The 27098-nt window shown below is 39.1% G+C and overlaps 1 protein-coding gene across 1 annotated transcript in view; it reads left to right on the forward strand.

The window, feature by feature from the left end:
* Positions 1 to 27098, forward strand: part of ppfibp2b (PPFIA binding protein 2b) — an 86667-nt gene that overhangs the window by 55792 nt on the left and 3777 nt on the right. The window contains 18 exon segments of the mRNA XM_036568121.1: positions 1358 to 1450; positions 7485 to 7596; positions 10814 to 10875; positions 12271 to 12346; positions 12726 to 12838; positions 15647 to 15717; positions 16385 to 16459; positions 16821 to 16881; positions 17274 to 17309; positions 17733 to 17771; positions 17773 to 17875; positions 21187 to 21322; positions 22484 to 22609; positions 23212 to 23362; positions 25324 to 25435; positions 25758 to 25846; positions 25937 to 26059; positions 26749 to 26880. Of these exon segments, the coding sequence (XP_036424014.1) occupies positions 1358 to 1450; positions 7485 to 7596; positions 10814 to 10875; positions 12271 to 12346; positions 12726 to 12838; positions 15647 to 15717; positions 16385 to 16459; positions 16821 to 16881; positions 17274 to 17309; positions 17733 to 17771; positions 17773 to 17875; positions 21187 to 21322; positions 22484 to 22609; positions 23212 to 23362; positions 25324 to 25435; positions 25758 to 25846; positions 25937 to 26059; positions 26749 to 26880 (1710 nt within the window).

The raw sequence follows: 27098 nt of genomic DNA on the forward strand, positions 1-27098 counted from the left end.
TGTGAAAAAGTAAAAAATGAAGTACAAGTCATTCATTGTTCAGGAGATAATTCATAAAATGTGATTACTTTGGTTTTGAGAGGCAAAAAATGCAACCAACTTCTAAGACTGAACATTGGAGATGTAGAAACAAGTGTCCTGAGAAGAGTGGAAGGGGTAATAAAGACTATGGCCCAGTTCCATTTCTTATTTTTACCCCTACCCCTTGTTTTCGGGTGTCATCTTGCCCCTTAGAACTGAGTTACAAGGGGTAGTGGTTGAAATCTTCCCCTACGAAATTGGACCCTCAAATAAAGAAGAGCATTACTTCACTAGCAGGCTATTGTCTCGACCCTGCCAGTCTGCAGTGACAGCAGAGGAGGTAAAGTTCAGCAACCTCGCTGCTGGGCTTTAGTTACATTTAGGGCATCATATGCCTTTAAAGCGCGATAATTATTTATCATCAACCACCCCGATTCCTTGGCGATATGAAGCGGAAGTCAGCTATTCGCCAGCTGCTTGTTTGAATTTTCCGTTCCACCTTAAATGGAGCAGCAGTTACATTCTGGTGACTCTGGTGACTATTTAAGGTGATTGGGCCTAAGTGTGGACATGTTATTTACTGACAAAATGTGTATTATATTTAGTTGTCGAGGCTTCTGCGTAATTTTCTGTCAAATATCTGTTTTCTGCTTTTTTCCTGACAATGAAAAATGAATAACTTATACATAAAGACCATTTTGACTGGAAATGAAATAAAGTGAAGAGTGGTCTTTAACTTTTGCACAGTACTGTATACAGTGAACCTATAAGGTAGGTGGACCTCATACAACCATTAGTGAGTGGACAAGCAAGATGTTTCAAATAAAGTGGAAAGTGAGTTTATGAAAACAAGCTAAATCAAATCTCTTTTAGCATCCAGTGCATTTATATCTACAGTCGGTTTATGTTGGAGGAGCCTGAGCTATCACATCAGATTTGGGCTACTGACTTAACTGACCATGGAAAAGGTTTTTCCAGTGTTTCAGGACTTCAGAACCTCATGCATTAACTGCACGGTGTGGTGTGGGCTCAAGGGGGCGCTGTCCTGACATTTCCACCCCCTCCCATTGGATTTGTTTCTGTGAACTGTCTGTTTTGGATGTGCATTTCATGTTATTAGGCTTAGGCTTTTGTGGACCTTGGTGGAAGTGTCTAATAACTCCTGAGGTGGTGGCGTCCTATGATGATCAGCTGTCCAATCTGAATGTCAACACTTGATAACAGCTTAATTTGACTAACTGCTGTGAAGCCCAAGAGACTTTTTAATGCTTTTTTGCATTCTTGCACCTCCCTGCAGATGTTTGATGAGGGTTTCTCTGTGTTTTGCCATCAGCAGGCTCTCCAGCAGGAGCTGCGTGTGTTGAAGACTAAAGTAGACGAGCTGGAGAGTGAGAAATCTCAGTATGAGAGGAAGCTGAAGGCCACCAAGGTAACGTCAGTCTTTCCCTGCCCCCTCCCCCTCGCTGACAGATCACTGCCAAACTTCCTGACCCTCTGCTTAACTCAGGCATAAACTAATACAGCGCTTCTCTGCCGCCTCGCTTTAATCACCACTGCAAGCTGTAGGTATGAAAGCCTCTTAAGTGATTACTTTAAAGCAGTAGCTCCCACCTCTTTAACTTGTTTTCTGTCGTACGCACGCGGCTCATGTTCTGCCTCCTCAAGATTTGGGGGGGGGGTCTGCTGCCTTCTGTCAGCTTACTCCTCCCCTCTCTCTCTCTCACTTTCTCTCTCTCTCTCTTTCTTTCTCTCTAACTCTCTCTCTCTTTCTCTCTCTCCCTTTTTTCTCTCTCTTCTCTTTTTCTCTCTCTCTCTCTCTTCTCTTTCTCTCTTTCTCTTTTTTACTCTCTTTCTCTCTGTCTTTCTCTCTCTCTCCCTTTCTCTCTCGCTCCCTTTTCTCCCTTTCTCTCTCTAATTCTCTCTCTTTCTCTCTCCCCCTTTTTTCTCTCTCTCTTCTCTTTCTCTCTCTCTCTTTCTCTCTTCTCTTTTTTCTCTTTCTCACTCTAACTCTCTCTCTTTCTCTCTCCTCTCTCTCTCTCTCTCTTTTTCTCTCTCTTTCTCTCAGTCTACTTTTCTCCTCCACATTCTCTTTCTTCACTTTATCTCTTCATCTCTATATTTCTCTCTCTTCCATTATTATCTCCTCCTCTGGATTACTCTCCTCATTCTTTGTCTTCATCTCTCTCTCTCTCTCTCTCTCTCCCTGCTTCTTTCTTCACCTCTAGCTTGCTCTATCTATCTATCTATCTATCTATGTATCTATTTTTCACTTTAGTTTTCCCCCTCTCTCCTTCACTCTTTCTTCAGTCTTTTTCTCTCCCTCTTTCTCTTGTCCTCTCTCCCTTTAGCTCTCACTCTCTTTTTATCGCCTTCTGTATCTCTCTCTCTCCCTCTCTTACTCCCTTTATTTCCCCTCTGTCTCTCCCTCTATCTACACATTTCTCACTCTCCAACTTCCCCCAATCTCTATCTCTCTCACTCTCTCTCTGTCATTTTCTCCTTCTCTAGCTCTCTCTTTTGTTCTGCCTCTATTTTTATATCTCTCTCACTCTTTCTCTCTTTATCTTTTTCTCTCCCTCTATCTCTATCTCTTTATCCTCTCCCATCTTTATATTTCTATCTTTTTCCATCTCTCTCTTTCTCTCTCTTTCTCTCTCTCTCTCTCTCTCTCTTTCTCTCTCTCTCTCTCTCTCTCTCTCCCTTTCTCACTCTCTGTCTTCGTCTTTTTCTCTCCCTCTAGCTCTCTATCTCTTACTCTCTTCATGTGTGTTACCAGTCGCTCATGACCAAGCTGTCCAGCCTGAAGCTCATGGTTGAGCACACTCAGGTTGAGAAGCAGCGCTGTGAGGAGCGCTGGCGGAACGCTCAGGTGCTTACTCCTCTTCCTCGGCCTCTAACCTTCATCAGCGGGGAGTATAACATGAAGGACAGGACTGGACAACATCAGTTGTCTTACTGCTAGTCCAGCCACTGATCTATAGGCTTATAAATACAACAAAGCCAGCATCTGTTCAACTTCTACTTTCGTTGTCAAACTGAAATATAATGAAAACAGTGATTAGAATCACTAATTGCATTAAGCATTTGAGTCAAATCGCAAGCTGTGAGATTCAGCCAAACTTTAATTTGTGCAGTGATGTATTTTACATATACTCATATATACTACTGTCCACTTTATTAGAAACATGTAGATTTGGAAACCCCTTTGATAATATAATGTCAGTAATAATGTACGAATACACTACTTGGTGAAAAGTATGTGGACACTCAAACAAAACATCCGTATCTGCTTGTTGAACATCTCATTCCAAAACCATGGACGTTCCACTAGGTTTTGGAATATGGCTGCAAGGGTTTGCTTCCATTCAGCCACATGAGGATTAATAAGGTTGCAGTCAGCTTTCCAGTTCATCTAAAAGATGCTGGATGGGTCAGGGCTTTGTGCAGCCCCATCAGTTCGGCCACAACAAACACAGCAAACTGTTTTTTATGGATCTCATCTTTGTGCATGGAAGCACTGTAATGCTGAATCAGGGAAGGGCCTTCTCCGAAAGTAATGCCACAAAGCTGAAAGCACACAATTCTCTACAAAGTCACTGTGTACTGTAGTATTTTTTTTTCTTTAATTTTCATTTAATTTCATTAAGTTTTCCTTTCACTGGAACTAAGGGGTCTGTACCCCAGACCATTATTCCCCCTCAACCAAACTTTACAGTTAGCACTCTACATGCAGAAAGGCAGCGTTCTCTTGGCAACCGTCAAAGCCATATTCATCCTTCAGAGTGTCAGATAGTGAGACATGATTGATCACTCCAGAGAACATTTTCACTGCTGTGTCCAATGGGAGTGTACTTTACACCCTTCCACCTGACACTTTGCCGTGTACATGGTGATCTTAGGCTTGTGTGTGGCTGCTTGGCCATCAAATCCAATTCATGAAGCGTCTAATTTGGCTAATTAGCTACTTAACTTGCTAGTTAGCTTAATTTATTGGCTGACTTGAAATGATATACTGCCCTGGTCCTTGACAGGGCTTAACATTTATAGCTTAACATTTCTACAATTACATAGAATCATGAGTAGAGTCAAGCATAAAACTAGTCAAGCAAAAATATCGTTATTTGTCAAGTGTAAAAATATGAACATATCGCTGTTGTCGGAAGAAAACCTTGTATCTCCATTTTTGACGTTTTTGAGTTTTTGACTTAATATGAAAAAGCCTGTTACCCTTTATATTGTGTGTAAATTTCATGATGAATGGACTAAAAGAAACGACCCAAAATGACGTGGAAAAAAGTCTGGTTTCATTGACTTACATTAAAAGTAAAGTAGGTTGTTTCCTTCTCCTGTAAAGTTACCATTTTGGAGATACGAGGTTTTCTTCTGACAGCAGCGATATGCTAAGCTCTTCAGTACTCATTCTACTGCTAGTGTTTGTCTGCGTGAGACTGAAACTAAGCCAAACTCACTAATTAAAAGTGGTGTCCACAGACTTGTAGTGTATTTGCTGCACAGAGTTTTGGTTGCTACAAAGTCCTCTCCTTCAGGTTTTATGCTCCTCCCCCTGCTCCTGCTCCTCCTGCTCCTGCTGTTCTTCCTTGTGTTGTATCTCCATGTACTGTTCATACTCAACAGTCCAGATGTTCTTTTTTATGCTGGTATAATGTACCTTTTAGGGCATTTTGGGTAAGGTGATCTAGTTTGCTCGATTTTTAGTCATAATAATGTGTACGCGTGTTTGGTCCATTGTTAAACATTCCTTGTGGTTTCATGGAAGACAGAATCTGTCATGCTTCAAAGCTAAGAAACAGGTTTCTTGATGTATTCTCAGTGTTTGGTATATATAGTTTGCTGTTTATTAATTATGGACGGCTGTTTGTGCTCCAGGAGCTCTATCTCTTATTAAAAGCCTGCACAGTGTAGAAATGACCAGGCACTGCTGCGTCCATCTATGCATTTGTCTTTCATCAGTGGACAACAAGAGTGTGAATGTGCATGTTGAGACTCTGACCTACAACAGCTTGTCTCGTATCCATCTGGCCTCAGGGGGCAGCTCCATGTTAAAGGCTTCAACCTGGATTTTAAGCAGTGTGTCAGCAGACCAGTTGGTCTGTGTGCAGTCTGTGGTGGGGGCAGCATGAGTGGACCACTCTTAAAAAAGCGATAGTTCGGCACAAGATTTACACCAATGTAGTCAGGCAGAGAAGGAGGGTTTAAGTTCTAAAGTTCTTTAGTTTTGCGCTGGAGCTGTCAAGCAATGGAAGCTTATGCCCACCAATTTTATTTATTTCACTCTCCTGAAGTTCACATATAACTTTTAAGTAGTTTTATGTGAATTATAATTCATTTTATATGACTAGTCTTTCTTTATCTTTTAGAATTATACATGCTGCTTTTGTTACTGTGCCTTTAAGACTGATATATATAAACAAGCGCTTTTCTGATTGGCTGCCCAGGGATGTGCCTCCTTCAAAAAGCAGTCTAGGCTGAAACACTTCTTATAACTTTAACCAAAAAAACAACAAATTCTGATTTCTCATTAAAAAGTCATTATGTGGTCTTATATACAACTCCTTAAGTGATTTTATATAAGCTTACTTATGCGACTTTTATGCTGTATGACTTTCTGTTATCTATAACAGTGGACATTATATATAGTATATTGCATTGCTAAAAATAGTTGTTTCAGCCTTATTAAAGTCAAATTTAGAATTTTTAGCACATTTTTAGAGGGTCTGATGTACTAAGAGAATGTTTCAACTGCTCCAGTGTCCAACAGTGGTGTGCTTTTCATCAGTCCAGCTGATGCTTTGCATTGTGATGGCTTGTATACAGCTGCTTGCAGATCCAGTGCTAGATGCTTTAAGACTAGGTGATTCTGTTCTGCAAGCATGTGTCACAGACTGCTTTATGGCTGAGCTGTTGCTCCTAGCCATTTCCACTTTACAATAACAGCACTTACAGTTGACCAGGGCAGCTCTAGCATCCTGTGCATTTTATTACAGTGCCGCATTGAAGGTCATTTAATTGCCAGTGCTTGTCTATGGATCGTGCAGTTATGCATGAAATCTTTGTGGTATTGTCTTGAGTGTGTTGTTGGGAGATTCAGCAGCTTGAGGGAGTCTAGCCTTTTAACCCTTTGTTTCATGAGTGCGCGGCTTGTGTTAACTTTAGTAAATCCTTAGGTTCAGTAAATCATCCTATGCACAGTTAGCTTCAGCTGCATTTTGCCAGTAATGGGAACATTGTGAAAATGTGAATTTTCACCAAACTATTGCTTTGATGCCATTTAATTCCAGCTCTCCAGTGGCAGCCTGGTCTCGTTTAAAACAGGCCGGCATGGATCTGAGCTTTTGTTCTTAGCATACTCCCGAAGTTTCACCTACTCCGAAACTTGCTTTATGACAGTTATTGCTTGTACAGCTTCTCAGCGTTTGTTACATTCTAGCTAAAGTCTTTATTCACAGTTCAATTAAATTAGTTATTCACAGTTTAATTAAGTCTTTGTCAGCGAAAGCATGGACCCGCACCAGCCGTGCTCTATTGTGGTGTCTTCTCCTCATCTTCCATGGCGTACAGTTTCTTTTTAAAGGGAACTTTCACTGATTTTTCAAAAATTCTATATTCAGTCACTGAGATGGAAACAAAGTCGTTCTAAGAGTTTCTATAGAGAAATTTGCTGACTGAACCAGGGGTTTTGATGTCTATATTGCAAATATGGCCATTTTATTTACTACAGAAAACCACCAGTCAACCTACACATCATATGTAATGCTGATGATGGTAAAATAGTAGTAAATCTAAAGGAATATGTTTTTGGGGGCCTATTTTGCCTTACAACTCCCTGCCTGTACCTCTCCACCATGAATATATTTTAAAGATGACAAAACAAAAACAAGTAACACATTTCTGTAATGCTTTTAGAGGCACTGAATGCTTTGGATATCTGGTTCCTATCACCACCACTGTGAACAATTCTGACTCTGTAAGTTTCTCTAGAACGGAGCGTTTCACACCAAACCACTCTGAATGACTGTGTTTACATCTTAACCATTTAATTATGCAGAAATTTAGAAAATCGGCGGAGTTCCTCTTTAAGAGTAATAGCTTGTAGGCAATGAAGGATAGAACTGTGCTATAATAACACTGATCCAAGAACAGCACGCATGGGTGTCCTCTCATCTTTTGAACATGTGACTAACCTGTGTTTTGCTGTCACATTCAGTGTCAGTGTCCTGTGTTCCTCCTAGACATGTCAGATGTGTCCTGATATGTCAGATCCAGTTGTAATCACTGATCCCCCCAGTGCCACATTAGGGCATTGATGTATGCCCTGAGTGTCTTTCTCCTCTGTATCCACACCTCTGACCCCAGTGACCTGTGGCTGTTTGCTTATAATGGAATTGCTAAGTTTTAGATGTTCTTGTTTTTTTGCTAATGACTACAGTTTTGCCATTTTGCAGGCTGAAATCTCTGAGCTTCAGCAGCTACTGGCCTCTAAAGATGCTGAAATCGAGAGTCTCCAGAACCAGCTTCTGTCCAAAGGAAACATCAGCAATGACAGCATAGAAAGAGGTAACTTCATTTCATCTATAATGTTATTGAAATAATACACATTCCCTCACTGCACACTTAATTGGAAAGTAGTAAATCTGTTGTGTTAGCCTTCATCAGAGGCCAGTTTCTGACCACAGAGCTGCTCTTTTTTGGGATTTTTTGGCTGGTCGTCCACTCTAAACCTAGCAGTGACTCTGACATGTGTAAAATCTCCAGCACCACCGCTGTGTCTGCTACACTCACACCAGCACCACACACACTACCATGTCAGTGTCACTGCTGAGCTGAGAATAGACAACCACCCAAATAATATCTGAACAACAGTGGTCCTGTGGTCAGAAACTGACCAGTGATGAGTAGGATAGAGGGGCTAGCAAATTGCACAGCAACATATGAGCTACAGTCTGTAACTGTACACTTATTGGTTCTATAAGGTAGGAGAAGTTCATAAAGGGCTAGTTAGTGGAAGTACAATGTAGGTGTTTCCTACATTGAGATTGTGGACAGGGAGTGTAAATCTTTGCCTGCACACACATTAAATCTCAGTTCAGGAATTGCGGAAAGTAGATTGCCCTGGGATTCTTTTTAGGCCAAGACTGTGATACAGCTGAATCGTGTTCAGGTGTTTGAAGCACTGTTGTGTAATAATAATAATAATAATCATATAATGGTCACACTTTATTTTGATGGTCCCCTATAGATGATCTACAGATACTTCAACCATTAACAAACTTTCTGGTGATACTCAGTTGATTATTAATAACATTATGGGTAAGGTTAGGATTAGGAGTGGGTTTAGGTTTTGTCTTGAGTTTAGGATTCAACACTCAACTTCAAGTTCAGTTGCAGTTAATAGATATTTAGTTAATAGAATGTTACTTAAATATACTAAGCATCTAAAAAGCATCTACAGTGGACCATCCAAATAAAGTGTTACCATCATAATAATAATAATAATAAGAGTAATTATAAGAAGTTAAAGCTAAAACATTACACTGTTTATGCAAATCTAATGAGTAAAATATAAGTACAAGTGACTTTGGCGCTAGCCTAAATAGGTTTTTACCATCGCTGGGAGCTGTTACTGCAGTAATTTGGTTAACTGGGCACAGGCCTACTCGCTAAAACATAAAGTCATATTTTTATATGTCTCATTAAGCACAATTTGTAATGTCATTTAAAAGACAATATTCTTTTTTTTTTTTAACTATAACAGTGTGAACTCTGTTATAACAGAATGAGCATTACATCTATGTTTCCACCTTTTACATGTTTTTTTTTATTACATCATTGTGCACCAGAGAAAAATAATATTAACCAGTAATATCATGCTTGCCACCACCCCCACCTATCGAGAGAAACCCTCAGCTAGCACTCTGATACCGAATGTCCTATGATTTATTCATGTTGACTTCAAAAAGACCTATTTACATTGCATTTCTAATATTCTCCGGAACACTAATCCAGAGAACAGAAGGCCTCTGTGGGCGCTGTACTAACAACTGACCAAACGTTTAACCTTAAAAGGGAATTCCACTGATTTCTCAACATTTTTGCACAATTCAGTAATTGAGATGTAAAGAAAATCATTCTGAATGGTTTGATGTGAAATGCACCATTTTAGACACCTAAGGAGTCTGAATTGTTCACAGTGGTTATCATAGTAACCAGACATCTGAAGAGTTTAATGCCTCTAAGCGCTCCCTCATGGAACGCTTGTGTATGAAATGGGACACTGCTTCATTGTAAGTTTGAGAAGGTTTTAGCCTAAAACATTTTAAATCTATTTATAGCAGAGAGGTAAATGTTTTAAGGCAAAGAATACATAGCTTTTCAGATTTTTTACCATTATCAACATTATATATAAAAACTACATATATAGAAGACACGTGTAGATTCACTGGTGGCTTTGGATAGTAAATAAACTGGCTATATTTGTGTCATCATGACCCCTGGTTCCTATCACCACCACTGTAAAGACATCTTAGTCTGCAAGTTTCTCTACAAGGAAACATTTCCCACTCTGAATGACTTTCTTTACATCTCACGATAGAATTACACAGAAATTCTGAAATATCAGTGGAATTCCCCTTTAACAGTGATTCCTGATTTGAGCTTTAAGTGAGGATAATGTAGTGCAGCATGGAAGGGATGGGATGAGGCAGAGCCGGTCATTAACCTGTGACTTTTTCTCTTTGTGGCTTCTGTGGTGTCTCTTTCCCTCTGCTCTTTGTCGCCCCCTGTTGTAGAGGAGGCGTACAGGAGGAAGCTGAAAGACAAATGTAAGCAAACGGCTGACAAATGCTTCAGATGCGCATCTTGGTGCTGCACTGCTGCGATGCCTAATTCACACTGACTCGCTGTCAGGCTTGTCACACCCATCTCATCAACTGCTGTGTGTGTGTGTTTGTGTGTGTGTGGGAAGACTGATTCATCCACACTGTCACACCCTGCAGCACACACACATCCACTCATTGCTTTTCCATTAGCTGTGTGTGCTAATTCTTCACCCTGTACTCTGCTAATACTGGTGCTGCAGACATGCAGGCTTTTCATCAGTAAATCTGTATTGAGATGCCTACTGAATGGGGTGGGCATTTCAGTCAAATTTTATATTCAAAATTCTTAAAAAAAACAACCCCCCAATGGAAAAATGCCAAAATGCTACCACATGCTGGGCATATTAGGCCAAAACAAAGCACTGCTGAGTATCTTATTATCACTGTACTATACCGAACCCAGACTATAAATCCGTAGTAGCTGCAAGATGGGGAATTCCACCAATTTTAAAAAAATTCTGCATAATTCAGTCATTGAGATGTAAATAAAATCAAGTGATTTGTTGTGAAGTTTCAGTGCAGAAACGTACCGACACACATTTCTTTACAGTTTTCTTTAAAAACTTGTTTTCAGATGTCATTTGACTGGACATGTTCAAACTTTTGAGTACGACTGTATATCTCAGACACGTTTAACATTTGATACCTCACAGTTCATACGCTGCATTCGGTGGGTTTCGTTCATGGAAATTCCAGTCTGTGACCGAGCTCTGAACAGGAAAGTGTGTTTATGTTCTCATGCGTATGCATTCCTGACCTTACAGAAAAGCATCTGACCTTCTGGCATTTTAAACCTGGGGGAATGTTCACCACCCACAAACCCAGTCTGTCCTGAAGCCTGTAGGAATGAAAGAGTGTAAACCCTCAGTGTGCATTGTGCTCTTTTTGTGTTCCAGATGTAGAACTGCAGAGAATGAAAATCGGGATGGAGTCACTGCTAGCAGCGAATGATGAAAAGGTACGAGCACTATAAGATAGATAGATAGATAGATAGACAGAACTTTATTGATCCCGAAGGGAAATTGCAGTGTTTCAGTAGCAAGACATATTTAATAATTGCACATAAACGTACATATACTCTGCAGAAAACAAAAAATAGAAATAAACCTAGACATAAGTTAAAGTACAAGCAAAATAAAACAAAAGTATATCTATTTGCATGTTTACATGGCATATGAGACAGATTTGTTGTATTTACATGATAACAGGTGCTGAGTAGTATGAGGTAAACTAAAAGCACAATGATTATAGACATAACTAACTCGGAGTTGCATCAATATTACAGTGTAAAGTGCATAGTGAAAGTGTCATTACAGTAGTAGTTATGATATACTGCACAGTGTGTATAATCAGAGAGGAGATACAGTGATGTGGTTCAGCACAGTTCAGCACAGCAGGAGATCAGTACCATCTCTGCAGTAAGGAGACTCGTTGTAGAGCCTTATAGACATGGGTAAGAAAGATTTATAGCAGTGGGTAAGGGCAGTACATACTGGTTTTTTGCTTAGTTCATCATAGAATTTTTCTGTTTTTGGCTCAGTATGTGCTGAAAGAATCAGACAGCACAAGCACTGTTTCAATTAAATGTTACTTTAATGCTCTCAAGACAGCACAGACACATTCTGACAAAACATAAGATTAATTCGTAATGTTGAAATGGTAAAATATTACACTGTTTATTAAAATGAAATGAGTGAAATATAAGTAAAATTTACTCTTGCGCTAGCCTAAAGTTTTTACCATCACCGCGCTTAGGCCTAGTCCCTAAAAACATAAAGTCACACTGAGCACGATTTGTAATGCGTTTTAAAAGACAAAATTCTGTTTTTATGCATAAAATTGTTTAGTCTGTAAATGTAATTCACAGCAGGGGGTTCTCACTCCTCCCCTTTCACCCATAATTGCTCATTAGCAGCTCAACACAGAGTCAAAACAAAGAGACAGCAGTGTCCTGTTTAACCCCTTAAAATCCCAGGTTTGTTACCTACTAAGGCTTATTATTCGGTAACTACAGGGACTTCATTGCAAACTAGTTGAGCTGTTCTAGAAGGCTCTGAGGTTATAGAAGTGTGTAATAAAATGTTGCATTTTATGAGCATTTAAAAAGTTTAACTGATAGCAGAGTTATGCTGAAAAAATGTTATATTTGACTATATTGATTAAACATACCTGAGTTGATTTCCATTCCTTCCACTATGGGGGTGGAGTGCAGAATGAGATTACACAAGTTCTGTATGATTTTTTCCATATTTGTAACTGTCTTTTTGAGGATCCTGCACTTTAAATGTCTCATCTACATGGTGTTTAGTCCATTCAAGGGACTGAGTATGTGTTCTGCTTCTGTCCTGCCCAGGATCGTCACATAGAGGAGCTCACAGCACTCCTGGCCCAGTACAGGAAAGCCAAAGATATTATGGCCTTCTCTCAAGGTAACACACTCAGATCTCAACACACATTTAAAAACTAGTAATCTCAAGTAGACTCTCTGAGTGGTGCACCTGCAGTATGATACACGCTTATCTCTCTTTCTCACTATAGTGCACTCAAATCCTCTCATTTACTCTCATCTATGATCTCTCTCAGTATGGTTGGCCATCATCGCTCTGAACAGTACATTGTATCATCATCTGTAATATGTAACAAGCTATTATGTCAGATAAACTGTCACATAACATAATTTGTATTGCAGAAGCAGGATTCACCAGACAGATGCACATTTTTTTTTTTTTTGCATGGCGGATGACATAGTTTCTTTACCTCTGAGCTGCCTCTCTCTCTCTCTCTCTCTCTCTCTCTCTCTCTCAGTAGTGTGTGGTGATCGTTTGCTGTGTGGCAGCAGTGAGGAGGACCTGAGTGGGGCCCTGAGACTGCGACCTTTGGCCCATAAAGCTCATTCTGACATTGTGCGATCTGACCTGCAGGTTCTTGTCCACCCTACCTGTCCTACCCAGCACTGATGACCATTGCTTTATGCAGGCTTGTATAGAGATCAAACAATGCCTACCTTAAGTCAAGCTGAATCAGCTACTTTGGTCATTATTTAGAATTGACACTGGCCTTAGGATATATGATAAGGGGTGACCAGGGCCCCAACCCCAGTCATGCAAAGAGAGACAGTCAGCAACCATCGATAGAGCAGTCACCAGAGAAATGATCTCCTACCTACTCAGTGTGAATGTTTACACTTTACAGTGAAATCTGCCATCAGGAGAGTTACCAATATGTTATAAGAGTCAGACGATGCTGCACTCAGTAATCGGCCAGTCATTGCTCTGATAGGCTACTTTGCTGAGCAAACAGATGAGTGAATGCTGGTCAAAGCTTTAACATCAGCTTTGTTCATTGTTTGTTTGTTATTTTATAATTTTATTTTTTTCCCGAGTAGTTTGCCACATAGGGCTGAGCAATATAGAGATATTTTATTATCATGCTAAATTACATCACAGTATGCGTTTCTGAGCATATTGGGGACATTGTCAGCACTTACAGGGCACCCACTGCATGCTTCATTACAAAGAGAGCATAATTAGCCCTGCACAGTTGGATTTAATGAATAAAAATGAATTCATACAATCAGAATCAGGCTTTATTGGCCAGCTATGCTACCCCAATTCCAAAAAAGTTGGGATGCTGTGTAAAATGTAAATAAATGTAAATAAAAACAGAATGCAATGATATGGAAATCTCATAGAGCCATATTTTATTCACATTTAGAACATAGAAAACATGTCAGTTGTTATAAATGAGACATTTTACCGTTTCATGAAAAACATTAACTCATTTAGAACATGATGGCAGCAACACACCTCAAAAAAGTTGGGACAGGGCCGTGTGTAGCATCCCCTCTTCTTTTAACAACAGTCTGTAAACGTCTGGGAAGTGAGGCGACCAATTGCTGGAGTTTTGGGAGAGGAATGTTGTCCCGTTTTTGTCTGATGTAGGATTCTAGCTGCTCAGCAGTCCTGGGATTTTTTGTTTCATGAAGCGCCAAATGTTTTCTATTGCTGAAAGGTCTGGACTGCAGGCAGGCCAGTTCAGCACCCGGACTCTTCTTCTGTGAAGCCATGCTGTGGTGATGGATGCAGTATGTGGTTTAGCATTGTTTCGCTGAAATATGCAAGGCCTTCCCTGAAAGAGACGCTGTCTGGGTGGGAGCATATGTTGTTCTAAAACCTCTATATACTGTTCAGCATAGATAGAGCCTTTCCAGATGTGTAAGCTGCCTACACCATAGGCACTAATGCAACCCCAAACCATCAGAGATTCAGGCTTTTGAACTGTGCGCTGATAACAAGCTGAATGGTCCCTCTCCTATGGAGTCTGCAGGACACGGCGTCTGTGATTTACAAAAACAATTTCAAATTTTGATTCTTCTGACCACAGAACAGTTTTCCATTTTTCCTCAGTCCATTTTAAATTAGCTTTGGCTCAGAGAAGATGGCGGCGTTTCTGGATCGTGTTGACATATGGCTTCTTCTTTGCATGATACAGCTTTAACTTGTAATTGTGGATTGCACTACGAACTGTGTTCACAGACAGTGATTTCTGAAAGTGCTCCTGAGCCAATGCAGTTTCCAGTACAGAATCATGCCTGTTTTCAATGCAGTGCCGCCTGAGGGCCTGAAGATCACGACTATCCAGTATTGACCGTCAATTTCTCCAGATTCTCTGAATCTTTTGATGATATTTTGTACTGTAGATGGTGGGATATCCAAAGCCTTTGCAATTTTACGCTGAGGAGCATTTTTCTGAAATTGTTCCACGATTTTTAGATGCAGTTTTTCACAGATTGTTGAACCCGTCTTTGCTTCTGAGAGACTCTACCTCTCTAAAAAGCTCTTTTTATACCCAGTCATGTGAGTTAGTTACAAATTGCTCCTCCAGCTGTTTTTTTATTAGTACCACTTACTTTTCCAGCCTTTTGTTGCCCCTGTCACAACTTTTTTGAGATGCGTTGCTGCCATCAAGTTCTAAATGAGTTAATGTTTTTCATGAAATGGTAAAATGTCTCACTTTCAACATCTGATAAGTGCTCTGTGTTCTATTGTGAATGAAATATGGGTCTATGAGATTTGCAAATCATTGCATTCTGTTTTTATTTACATTTATTTACATTTTACGCAGCGTCCCAACTTTTTTGGAATTGGGGTTGTAGTTTACATAGTAATGTTTAAACACATTACTGGTTCTTTTTTTGTTTGTTCCAACCCATCAAAAAATGGAATATTGTGATACAAATCATGTATTATGCTAATGTCTTCAATTATTGTTATATTGAATTTTTGCCATATCACATGCCCCTATTGCCACCCCACGAAAATCACTGGGTCTAAAATTGACACCCCTCTGAAAATGTTCTGGCTATACCCCTGCTTCCGTCCAGCTGTAATTTAGATTTCTGACTTTATGCTGATATAACAAGGGAAAAACAAAGATACGTTAGGTTCCCACACTTAAATTTAAGATGTGAGCATATAGAGTATGCGGTACTGTTTATATGAATGTATTTTTGTTTATGTAAAGCAGTTATAATTAAGTTACAATTTACAGTTAATACCATAACCACTTCTGTTCAGTGAGGACACTGAATAGGCAGAAAGTAGTCCTGAAATAAACTAAAGTTACATACAAAAGCTCTTCAGGCTAAATATGTGCACAGTAATAGCTTTTAATACCAGATTAAAATCTGTACACTGTGTTATGGAGTGTTTTTTTTTTTTTATTCGTAGATGTCGACACCTCGAGGACCTTCTCCGTTCCTACTGCCTCCAGTGTGTCTACAGAAAGACCTGGAGTCCAAGTGAGGATCACCTACACACACACAAACACACAATAACGTGTCAGAACCTGTATGTAATTATAATATGTCCTGTATGTATTATACAGAGGTAAATAGAGTGGTCTAAACCCAAAATAAAAGAAAAATAATGTTACTTCTGTGAAATACTGACTCGAGTAGCAGTAAAAGTACCTTTCCAAAAAGCATGAGTCAAAACCACTACAGTAACTAGTTACTACCCACCTGGCCTATTAAATACATAAGCCTATATGCCTATATGTACATCAGTGCCTTGCTCAGGTTGGCAGGTGATCATATTTTGGCTCATTGGCATCTGTATAAATACATATGTAGAAAAGGACATTTTGCTGGTGCTGTTGGCCCTGTTTGTCTCTAGTTTTACTACAAAATCAGAACATTTTTGTCCTGAAAAATGTACAAGTGCACACACACACACAGGGAGCAGCTGGGATCGGAGATCTCTGGAGGGAGGACGACTGAAACGTGTCTCAAAACACACATTTTCTTTGGAAAACAAGCATTTTCTCCTGCGCCTCCTGCACAGCTCCGTGTCCCGACCACTCACCCTGAGTTAACATGGCAGTTCATGCTCTCTTTCCTCCTTTCTCCTCCATTTCCACCTTCCTAATTCTGTTTCTCTCTCTCACTTGTTCTTGATGTATCCCAGCTGTCACGGTATGCAGACCTCCATGGAGAATTCTGTGCTATGCCCTGGTGACACAGCCTTTCACAACGGACAGCGGTAAGTAGAGTTGATTTGTGTGTGTGTGTGTGTGTGTGTGTGTGTGTGTGTGTGTGTGTGTGTATGTGTGTGTTTGTGCTGATAATTGATATCACTGAATATCACTTCAGTTCTCTTTCATGCGCCACATGATTTTTAAACTGCTTTGCCTTTACTATTTATTTTGTTCAATATTTCAAATTTATGGTCAGTTCAAAAATGTACACGATAGAAACGCCTGCACTTACAAACAAGGCCTGTACTAACAGAACATTAACTACACAGCCGTAAGCTCAAGTGGGCTTTTATGTTGCTACTTTAAAGACCCCAGATCGATCGCTTTTTCCTGAGGGCTGGCTGTGATCACTGTCTCTGTCTACAGGTCAACGCAGAGGATGCTGTCTACTAGTTTAGAGGAGTTACAGAGTGGATCCAAGCTGAGGGTTTGTAATATAATGCCTTTAATCGAAAATCCCCTGTTTATTTGACACATGAACTCCTTTTCTTGGTTGTGATGTAGTGCAAAACCTGTTTGTAACTTGGACTCAAATGAACACAGCTGATATTCATGTAGTAGTCATGTATGAAAGAGGAAGTATTGTTGAAGCACTAACCCCTTTGAACAACCCATATAACACCACTCACTTAACTCAGCTTAACTCAGCATAACTTTCAGGTTTAAACTTTTTAAACAATTTCATAACAAATGAAACTTTTTAGACAATTTCATAACAAATGTAACTATTAACCAGACTGTATCTGCGCTTTACATAGTAAACTAACTGTGTGTGTGTGCATGTTTTTTTCCTTGTCTGTGTCTCTTTCCTTACCCAAGCATGTAATGGGCCAACCAGTAGAGCCTGTTCTAAAGGTACTGCCTCAAACAAATATTAACTCCTAACGTCTAACAAACTAAAGCTCAAGAAATAAACGCATTAAATGCCTCTTTATATTCCAGCCTGTGTTCATTTCCCTGATAGCTTTTTTACCAGCTCAGTCCTTCACGCCGCAGGCTACACTTTCACTCTGATTTGATGTGTTAGTTAACTGTTTAAACCAGGCATGTCAAACTGGGGACCGTCTGGGCTGTGATCACTGTTTAAACACATTTGTGTTAAAACTTCAGACAGTTTGGCTTTTGTAATGTGAAAGCAAATTAATTTATAATAAACTGAAGTGCAAATAAATTAGTTAAACGTAACATGCTGCTGGTTGCATAGACAAGAAAAACGGCTGAGAAGAAAACACTGAGAGTGGCATTTTAATTGTTTTCCCCCTCTTGTGTATGTAATAGAATCGGCATGTTTCGGACAGCAGTAAGTACCGGACACTGCCCGGGGAAGTTTTCTCGTCCGGAGCAGAATGGAGAGAGGGATCAGTACCCTTCTCCACTCCAGCTATCACCCGATGAGAGTGAGGACAGCGAGGTCAACCTGAGTAAGTGCTTATTTAAACAAGACAGTGACGCTGCTTCTGTGCACAGGTTTATTCCTGTAAAAATACAGACTGGGACTGTGTGAGGATTAAACTGAGTGCCTCTGAACTAACTACAGCTTTGCTAAAATAAGCACTCACAATAGCATCTTTGTAATCCTGCAAACTCCCTGAATGTCTATTCAGTATGGATTAGGTAAACCTGAGGAGGGAATGTGATGTAAATCATTATCATTGAGACCTGTAGTTTTATTCTGGCCTGAGTCTGCAGCGTGTGTAGCTTTTGCAGACTGACAGTAATTGGGGGGTAATTTTAATCCCGTATGAATTTGTACTTTGTGTAGAGTTTACAGTCTGACGGTAATAATTGTGGAGTGTTTTTAGTCCAGTATGAATCTGCAGTGTGTGTAGTTTTACAGTCTGACGGTAATAATTGTGGAGTGATTTTAATCCAGTATGAATCTGAAGTGTGTGTAGTTTTTACAGTCTGACAGTAATGATTGTGGAACCTTGAGCTCCATCAGTAATAGTACCCTTACGGCCATACTGCACATTGTTGTTATGGAGTGTGTCCTTTGGAGTAATGCTGACATCTGGGCTTTGTCATTTTAATCTGGCGTATCTGTGGAAATTTGGGACAATTACAAGGATACTTCATGAACCGGTGGGGTTACATTACACAACCTCTTCTAGTAAAATTCAAACATGCTTTAATCTTTCATGTATGTGACTGTACAGAGTTTAAATCCCAAGAACTGAATTAACCGCTGCATGTCTAACATCAGTTATTTATACTTAAAGAAAACTGTATATAAGCGCAGACTTGCTTATGACTTGCTTTTCCTATTACCTTTACTCTCCCGTTTCTAAAGCTTCTTTGGTTTTGCATGGGCTTCTCTTGCTTTTCTCTCTCACTCTCTGTCTCTAATCCTTCTCTCCGTGGCTGTGGCTGTCTCTCCTCTCCTCTCCTGGCTGCTGTGTGCTTGCTGGGTGTGAAGGCCGTTGCAGGAGTGCCAGCGCTCCAGCGTTAGGTATCGTACTCTCGCTCTAACACTCACAGCGGCTGTAAGGCACTCTGGTTTTGTCACGGTGGATTTAAGCCCTCCTCTCTCTGCTGTGTTTGTTGGGGGTGGGGGTGAAAGAGCGGAGCTCAGAGGGAAAATGTAGGCAGTGCAGATTAGGACTGGCTCACTGCTGCCATGCGAGGAGCCAGAAACAGGAGAGTCTCAATGAGTCATAGACAAATTTGACATAGACAAATTGTTTTATACAAGTGCCACCAGCTTTGTAATTACTGACTCTGTAAACATGTTACGTCAGTATGAGTTATCACTGATAGCCTTCATTTAATTGACATTTACTTACTTGAGTTTTAAGCCCTTAAGCTCTACAGGCTTATATACAGATAGGCCTTAGTTCGGACTCTGATTAGCACATATTTTCAAATTAGGTTCATAATAATTACTGTATAATGTATAGTGGTAACAAAATAGTAAGTCTTAAGATTAATATTTGCATAATAAACCTGCAGTCAAAGGCTAACTGCATATGACTTGGACCTCTGACATGTCACTTACGTGGCATAATATCAGTTTTCCAGGAGACACATATACTTCTATCAGAATAAAGCAGGCTCTGTTAAACAGCTGCAGCTATCTCTTCACTCTTCACATCAGGGGAAGCACAAGGTCTTTGCAGCCAGTAGGTACAGATTATATCACTTGAATCAGGGGATCAGAGCCACGAGTCTGCATAGTTTAGAGCCTTTACTGAAAATATGCTTGCTTTGAATTTACTTGATTCAAATATGCACTTAATTTCTACATAAATGACATGCCCAATAAAATTCATGCCAAAAGTAAATTAAGCAGTAGTTGTGTTGATGTAATGTATTTCATTCACATGGAACCAATGTATACACTCTTTAAAAAGACGGTTCTTCAGGGGTTCTTTAGTAAAGAAAATGGTTCTGTGTAGCTCCATGAACAATCAAAGATGAGAAGGGTTCTTTTCATCAAGAAAGTGTTCTTCAGATTGACGAAGAATCTTTTGTATATGGTTCTATATAGAACCTTTTTGAAAACCAAAAGGTTTCCTTCAACTGTTATGATGTCAGGCTTGTAACAACAGAAGAACTCTTTTTTTGGTGATATACAGAACCCTTTTCAAAAGGGTTCTATACAGAACCATCTAAAGCACATTCTCCATTAATCATTTCACGATGCAAAGAAACTTTAAACATTCAAAGGGTTCTTTGAGTGTTCATTGTTCTATATATAACCATTTATTTACTAAAGAACCCTTGAAGAACCATCTTTTTAAAATCTGACACATTAAATTCAAATCAGCATTTTTTTAGAGTTCCCTGCATCAACTCAGCCAATATAGCTCATCTGTTCAGCTCAGCAGTTCCCCCTCTTTCTCCAAGTGTAGTAAATCAGTCGAGTTTGATGTCTGAAGTTGGCTTCTTTAGTTTTGTACTGGAGCTATGAGGCTAGTGTTGCTAACAAGTAATGGAAGCTTGTGCTCCACCAGCTAGCACTGTGTAGACGTAATGCGTAAATCAGGGCTCGGCACCATGCAGCTCCAGAGCCGTATGCGGCTCTTTTACTGCCCTGTTGCGGCTCCACAGCAGAATTAGATTTTTAGGTAAAAAAATAAAATAATCCTCCTTTGCAGTAAAATAAAGCTCTGCTGATCGTTGGACTTATTTGCATTTATAATCACTCCAGCTGGTTTCCTGACACGTTTAATCTGCAATGAGAAACTGTCAAAAACTAAAAACTAAAAATTCTGATTTCTCTATAGCCGAATTATCCAATGGCCATTTTTTTGGCTAATGTAACCCATTTAAAACCTGAAGCTCTCAATATGTGGACGAACTGAATACTTGAAACACGCTAGCACATTTCCTGTTCTTTCTATTAACCAAAGTCTTAATATAACAATGTTATTTGCTTTTTAATGGGCCAAACTGGCATTTTAAATTTAAAATTCCAGTTGTGCATCTCTAATAAAAATGGACAAAAGTACATGTAGTTCAGTTCATCTCATGCTTTGGGGTGTAAGCTTCCATTACCTGTTAGCTACATTAACCTCACAGCTCCAGTGCAAAACTAAAGAAGCCAACTGACTACATTTGTGGTACGGGGGGGGAAAACTGTGTACATAGGATTGTTGCTGAACTATCACTTTAAGCCCCTCATGACGTGTATAATAGCAGCAAAAGCGCTAAGCTGGATTCATCTGATTTAGCTTAGTCAACAAAATGTGTTTAACTGTGTTTGTAATGCAGTTGCTTCCTCCTTTTTTAGGAAAAACAGAGAAGGCTGATGAGTCCACGCTGTCTGACCTGTCGCCCATGTCATCAGGCATTGACTCAGGCCATCAGTCGCCAGTTTCTCCGGAGCATAAGAAGAACCAGAAAGGCATCCGGAAGCTGTGGGGAAAGTAAGGAGTGCATTCCTGCTGTAGACTAACACCCAGACCTGTTTCCGTGAATTTGTCTCTAACGCAGATTCTCTGTCTTAATGCTTTTGGATTGTTGTGTCTTTGTGTCGTAGCAAATTTGCATTAATTTAGACACTGTGAGAAGATTTATGCATATGATTGCAAATCTATGCAAATAATTCACAGCCTTAATACAAGTACAAGTATGCAAGTGTGAATATTATACAGTGTGCAATGTAGTATAATATGAAATATGTGCATAATTATACAGTATGCAGTATAGTATTAAGATTTTGTCACATGAAAGAGATTAAAAAAAAGGAATTTTGCATAATATTATTATTTAATAAACTTATTTGAATTTGAAAATATTTGATAATATCAGTTTTCAGGCCGGGGCTTTCCCAAGTTAGTAATGAGTAATTTGATAATTTGACTTATTTTTAAGTATTATTTATGTATTTTTCATACTGTATTGAGTATTATTTTTGCTTATTAGTAATATTTTTCTTGCTTTTAAACCAGCACCACTTATTACACACACACTAGAGACGTCTCTGGTAGCACCTGGCTGTCAGTCTGAGATGATGTTGTTATGGCTCTCAGTCCAGTTTGTGGCATTGCCACTCAAATCCAGCTTCATTTCCGCCCCTCTTTACACACCTGACCATCAGAAACCCACCAGCAGTTCCATCTGTCACTGCAGCTTCACCTTTAGTTCCACCTGTCAGTGCTACTGACCCTGAACACTAATTAACCCCACCAGCCCACCGTCAGAACACAGGACTTACTCTCTGATCTCTAATTAGACTGATCGTCAGACCTGTCATATACAATCCACTTACTTCATCATTTGTACAGTACTATTATATTCGGGAGCAATTATTAAATAGTATGCAGTATATTCATTATATAATAGTGTTTCAATGATTATTAGGCCTATGTATTATGAAGAATATTAATAGCATGATAAGAGAATATTAGAAGACAAGATATTCTGGAGAAACACTGTCTATGTGGTCGCCAGGTGTCTGAATCAACTTGATTGCACTTAATAATAACAGTTGCGTGCAGGATAGTAATTATGTGATAAGATATACATTTACTGCCTTGTGGTTGTAAAGGTAGGTTAACTTTCACATATATGTGTCCCTCCGTCAGGATCAGAAGGACTCAGTCCGGCAGTCTCCCTGCGGACAGTGTGGACAGTGCTGATTTCAGGAGGGGAGGCTTCAGAGCCACCACAGGACCTCGGCTGGCCTGCGTGGGCAGCACAGACACTGCAAGGTACAACTACAGCACACTTAAACACACAGTCAGGCTACAGCACTTTCAAAGGGGTCCATATCCTACATTATGACATTTGCGTGGTTTTATTTATCAAATAGATAAATAGATTAGTCATAAATGAGTTTTACATGACCGTTTTCAGTCTCTCTTTGTCCCCTAGAATTAAACAGCCTGTTTCTGTTAGTGTACTTTTAAGACTGATATACGTTCTGATTGGCTGCACTGAACTGGGCTTCATTCTAAAGAAAGAGTCCTTATAACTTCAGTGTGAATGTGCAGGCTAAACTGCTGTAGGCTGAATAGGTGGGATATGTGTAAATGTTTGTTTTCATGACATCATAAAACACACTGAATTCAAAACCAGTTGTTTTTACATATCTGGACTGTTTGGACTGAGGGGTGAACATTACTTTTTGAAAAAATGTTTACATGCATCAAACGCAGTACAGTTTTCAGTGATATGTGCCCTTAATGTTTGGGTTTATGTCCCAAAAACAGTCATAATTCATTTTTATATGACCATTTTTCATCCTTAAAAGTATAGTTTGGTTATAGCTTAAAACAGATTGTAATTCTTGTATTTCTGTTCTAATCCTCAGCGATGTGAACACTCCCTTCTCAAAGTGGTCATGCGATCAGGTGTGCACATGGCTGGACGATTATGGACTGGGACAGTACGTCCCCATGGCCAAACAGTGGGTCAGCAGCGGGCAGACTCTTCTCTCGGCCTCCCTACATGACTTCGAAAAGGTACAGAACACTGCTTGGCCAGACTGAAAATCTACATTATAATCTTTCCAAGTGGTGTGTCTCAGTATGTGTATGTGTATATGTGTAGGTAATTATCTAATGTGCTGCTTGTATAGCCTATTATTAGTACAGTATTTTGTATTGTATACATTTGTCAATCAATCATAGATTAGAATTGTTAGATTATAGAAGAAAAGAACATTATTGTGTTAAGAGTTTGGTTAAATAAAGGCTAAGCAATAAAAAATTAATGTGTAAAAAGAACAAAAGAAAGATAATTTGCGTAATATTTGCACTTATTTGAATTCAACAATATTCGATAATATCGGTTTCCCCAAATTAGTAATAGGTACTCCAATCAAAAGGTTTGCTAGTATTGTTTAGAATTATTAGTAGTCGGTTTGAAATTGACTAATTTGTAAATATTATTTATGTATATTTTGATTTTGCATGTGGAATAATAACACTTACTAAGTATTATTTTGATATATTAGAAATATTGATGTTTTTTGTGCCCACATTATTATTACCAGCACCTCTCATTACACACACACTAGAGACGTCTCTGGCAGCACCTGGCTGTCAGTCTGAGATGATGTTCTTATGGCTCTCAGTCCAGTTTGTGGCATTGCCACTCAAATCCAGCTTCATTTCTGCCCCTCTTTACACACCTGACCATCAGAAACCCACCAGCAGCTCCGTCTGTCACTGCAGCTTCACCTTCAGTTCCACCTGTCAGTGCTGCTGACCCTGAACACTAATTAAACCCACCGGCCCACCGTCAGAACACAGGAGTTACTCTCTGATCTCTAATCAGACTGATGATCATTTCCTCTTACTTCAATTGTTTACTTGATCATATGTGGATAATTATACAGTGTATTATATTTGAATGCTACAGTATGGAGAATAGCAGTAATAGCATTATTATTAAATTATTGTACAATAAATTAGTATTATAATAAATTAAAATGTATGTGAATGTGTTCAGACTATTAATAATAATGTGATGATGTGAATAATTATTGTTCATTAAGTATAGTAACACATGATGGCACGATTACATGTAGCAAATGATCAGACAGTGGGGGGTGGAAAATACATGACAATACCAAAACACAAGTAATTCTGCTTTATTTCTATACTTAGGAAGATTTGGCTTTTAACTATTGTTAAGCATTATTTTAGAAGATTTGACTTTAACTATACTTAAGCATTATTTTAGAGGATTTGACTTTTTAACTATACTTAAGCATTATTTTAGAAGATTTGACTTTAACTATACTTAAGCATTATTTTAGAGGATGCGACCTTTTAACTAAAGCATTATTTTGGATGTTTTTACTTTTTAACTATACTTAAGCATTATTTTGGAAGATTTGACTTTTAAACCACACTTAAACATTATTTTAGAACATTTGATTTGTTAACTATACTTAAGCATTATTTTGGACGTTTTTACTTTTTAAGTATACTTAAGCATTATTTTAGAGGATTTGACTTTTTAACTATATTTAAGCATTAATTTAGAGGATTTGAACTTTTAACTATAGTTAAGCATTATTTTGGAAGATTTGGCTTTTTACTTTCATGGCATTTGGCAGATGCCCTTGTCCAGAGCGACGTACAATTTGATTTACACAGGTAGTACGAGGGTAGCATTAGGAGTCTTGCCCAAGGGCTCTTATTGGTGTAGTGTAGAGTGTTTGCCCAGTATACAGTGTAGAAGGCGGAGGTGTTACCCACTTGAGTATATCCACTTTTACTTAAGTAAAATTTTGATCCATACTTCCACTCAGATACAGTTTTTTACCCCTGACAAATGCACTTCACTGCAGTTGCTCTTGGAAAAGCTTCAAGGCTCCAGCATCACCAATCAGCACTGTTTTTAGGATGTATGATGATTTTAACAGTAGAGCTGCTGTGTTGAACCCAGACTGAGTGTTATGTGTGTTTATCAGGAGCTGGGGATGAAGCACCCACTGCACAGGAAGAAGCTGCAGCTGGCCTTGCACTCCTTCACCACCAGACTGGAGGAGAAATCCGCAGAACTGGACTATGTCTGGGTCACACGTGAGTTATTTAATGGTGTTTCCACATTGAACATTTAGTCCTATGCGGGACAATGAATAAATAGTAGAAGGGCGTTGGTAGCTGCACTCATTTTGCATGAGGACCATGAATGTCAAATATATTTATATATCTATATTTATATACACAACAAACCTCTCAGGAGATCTTACCTTAAAATTTTGAATTTTAAAGCATAAATAGTAATTTAACAGTTTTCAGACTTTTGATAGGCTGAGTTTCATGATGTATACTGTATTATGATATATAGTTTAGTCTCAGTACTTTGTGTACATGTTGTGGTTACACACTGATGTTTTCACAGGATGGCTGGATGATATTGGTTTGCCGCAGTATAAAGACCAGTTCCATGAAGGCCGTGTGGACGGGCGGATGCTACAGTACCTGACCGTGGTAAAGACCACAGACCACTGACTTCCACAGCTATAAGCCAAGCTTTTCATTGCATGCAGTGTCCAAATGACTCTGTTTGATTGTTTTCAGAATGACCTGCTGCTTCTGAAAGTGAGCAGTCAGCTCCATCACCTCAGTATCAAATGTGCCATCCATGTGCTTCACATCAACAAGTTCAACCCCAACTGCCTGAAGAGGAGGCCAGGAGACGAGGTGAGCTTCAAGAGAGCCTGAGATGGGAGTGCACTTGTGTGTGTCTTAGTTAGAGCTTCACTACCATTCAAAAGTTTGGAAACACTGTTTTCATTCATCTAAAATATGATTTAATATGTTAAAATGTATCATATTAAATATGATAAAATGTGATCATTAATATGAAAAATATATATATTGAGATTTAATCTCCATTTTTAAAATATGATGTAGTATGCATATTAATATTTAGTAATATTATTAGTATATATGTATAGTGGAAAAGTGGAGATTAAATCTCAAGGCATATAACTTATCAAGACATTACTGTACATTTATTACTTATTACAGTTATTTATTATTGAAGACCTTCTAATGGTTCCCAAACATTGCAATAACTCTGGCTCATAGTACACATAATACACACTGTGTATGTCATTATTGAATGATATAACAACAATTATCAATACAATAGGTGATTCCAATCTTTTCAATGATACTGTTATACTAGCTGACCCTTTTCTGTTTGTTTCCATGTCAACCGAAAAAAGACATCACAAAAGTAAAGAAATTGTATTACAACAAGGATCTGCACTGAATATCTCGCATTTTCAATGAGCTACAAGTGACAACTGCAATTCTAAAGGTTAAAATCCCCTTCTACTCAGTGTGTGCTCGTTACTAATGCTCTTTCTGTGTGTTTCTGGCAGGCACAGATGCAAATGTCCCCCTCAGAGGTGATGCAGTGGTCTAATCACCGTGTGATGGAGTGGCTACGGTCAGTGGACCTGGCTGAATACGCACCCAACCTGCGGGGCAGCGGTGTTCATGGTGGACTCATAGTGAGTAACATAATGCACACTTATGACTGGAAATCTAAGATAATTTTTTTCTGTTCAATTAAAGAGGGCTTTTATTTTGTAGCATAATATGGCTTTACGTGTAGTCACAAAGCTCCACTGTGCTGAATATTTTCCCTGCAGTGCAGTGCAGGAATCTGCTGATTCCCAAGCACTGATCTGAGCCACGTTTTTAGCATCATGACCTTCAATGTGCATAT

This window comes from Colossoma macropomum, unplaced genomic scaffold (genome assembly GCF_904425465.1).
Source record: "Colossoma macropomum unplaced genomic scaffold, Colossoma_macropomum, whole genome shotgun sequence".
Taxonomy (NCBI): domain Eukaryota; kingdom Metazoa; phylum Chordata; class Actinopteri; order Characiformes; family Serrasalmidae; genus Colossoma; species Colossoma macropomum.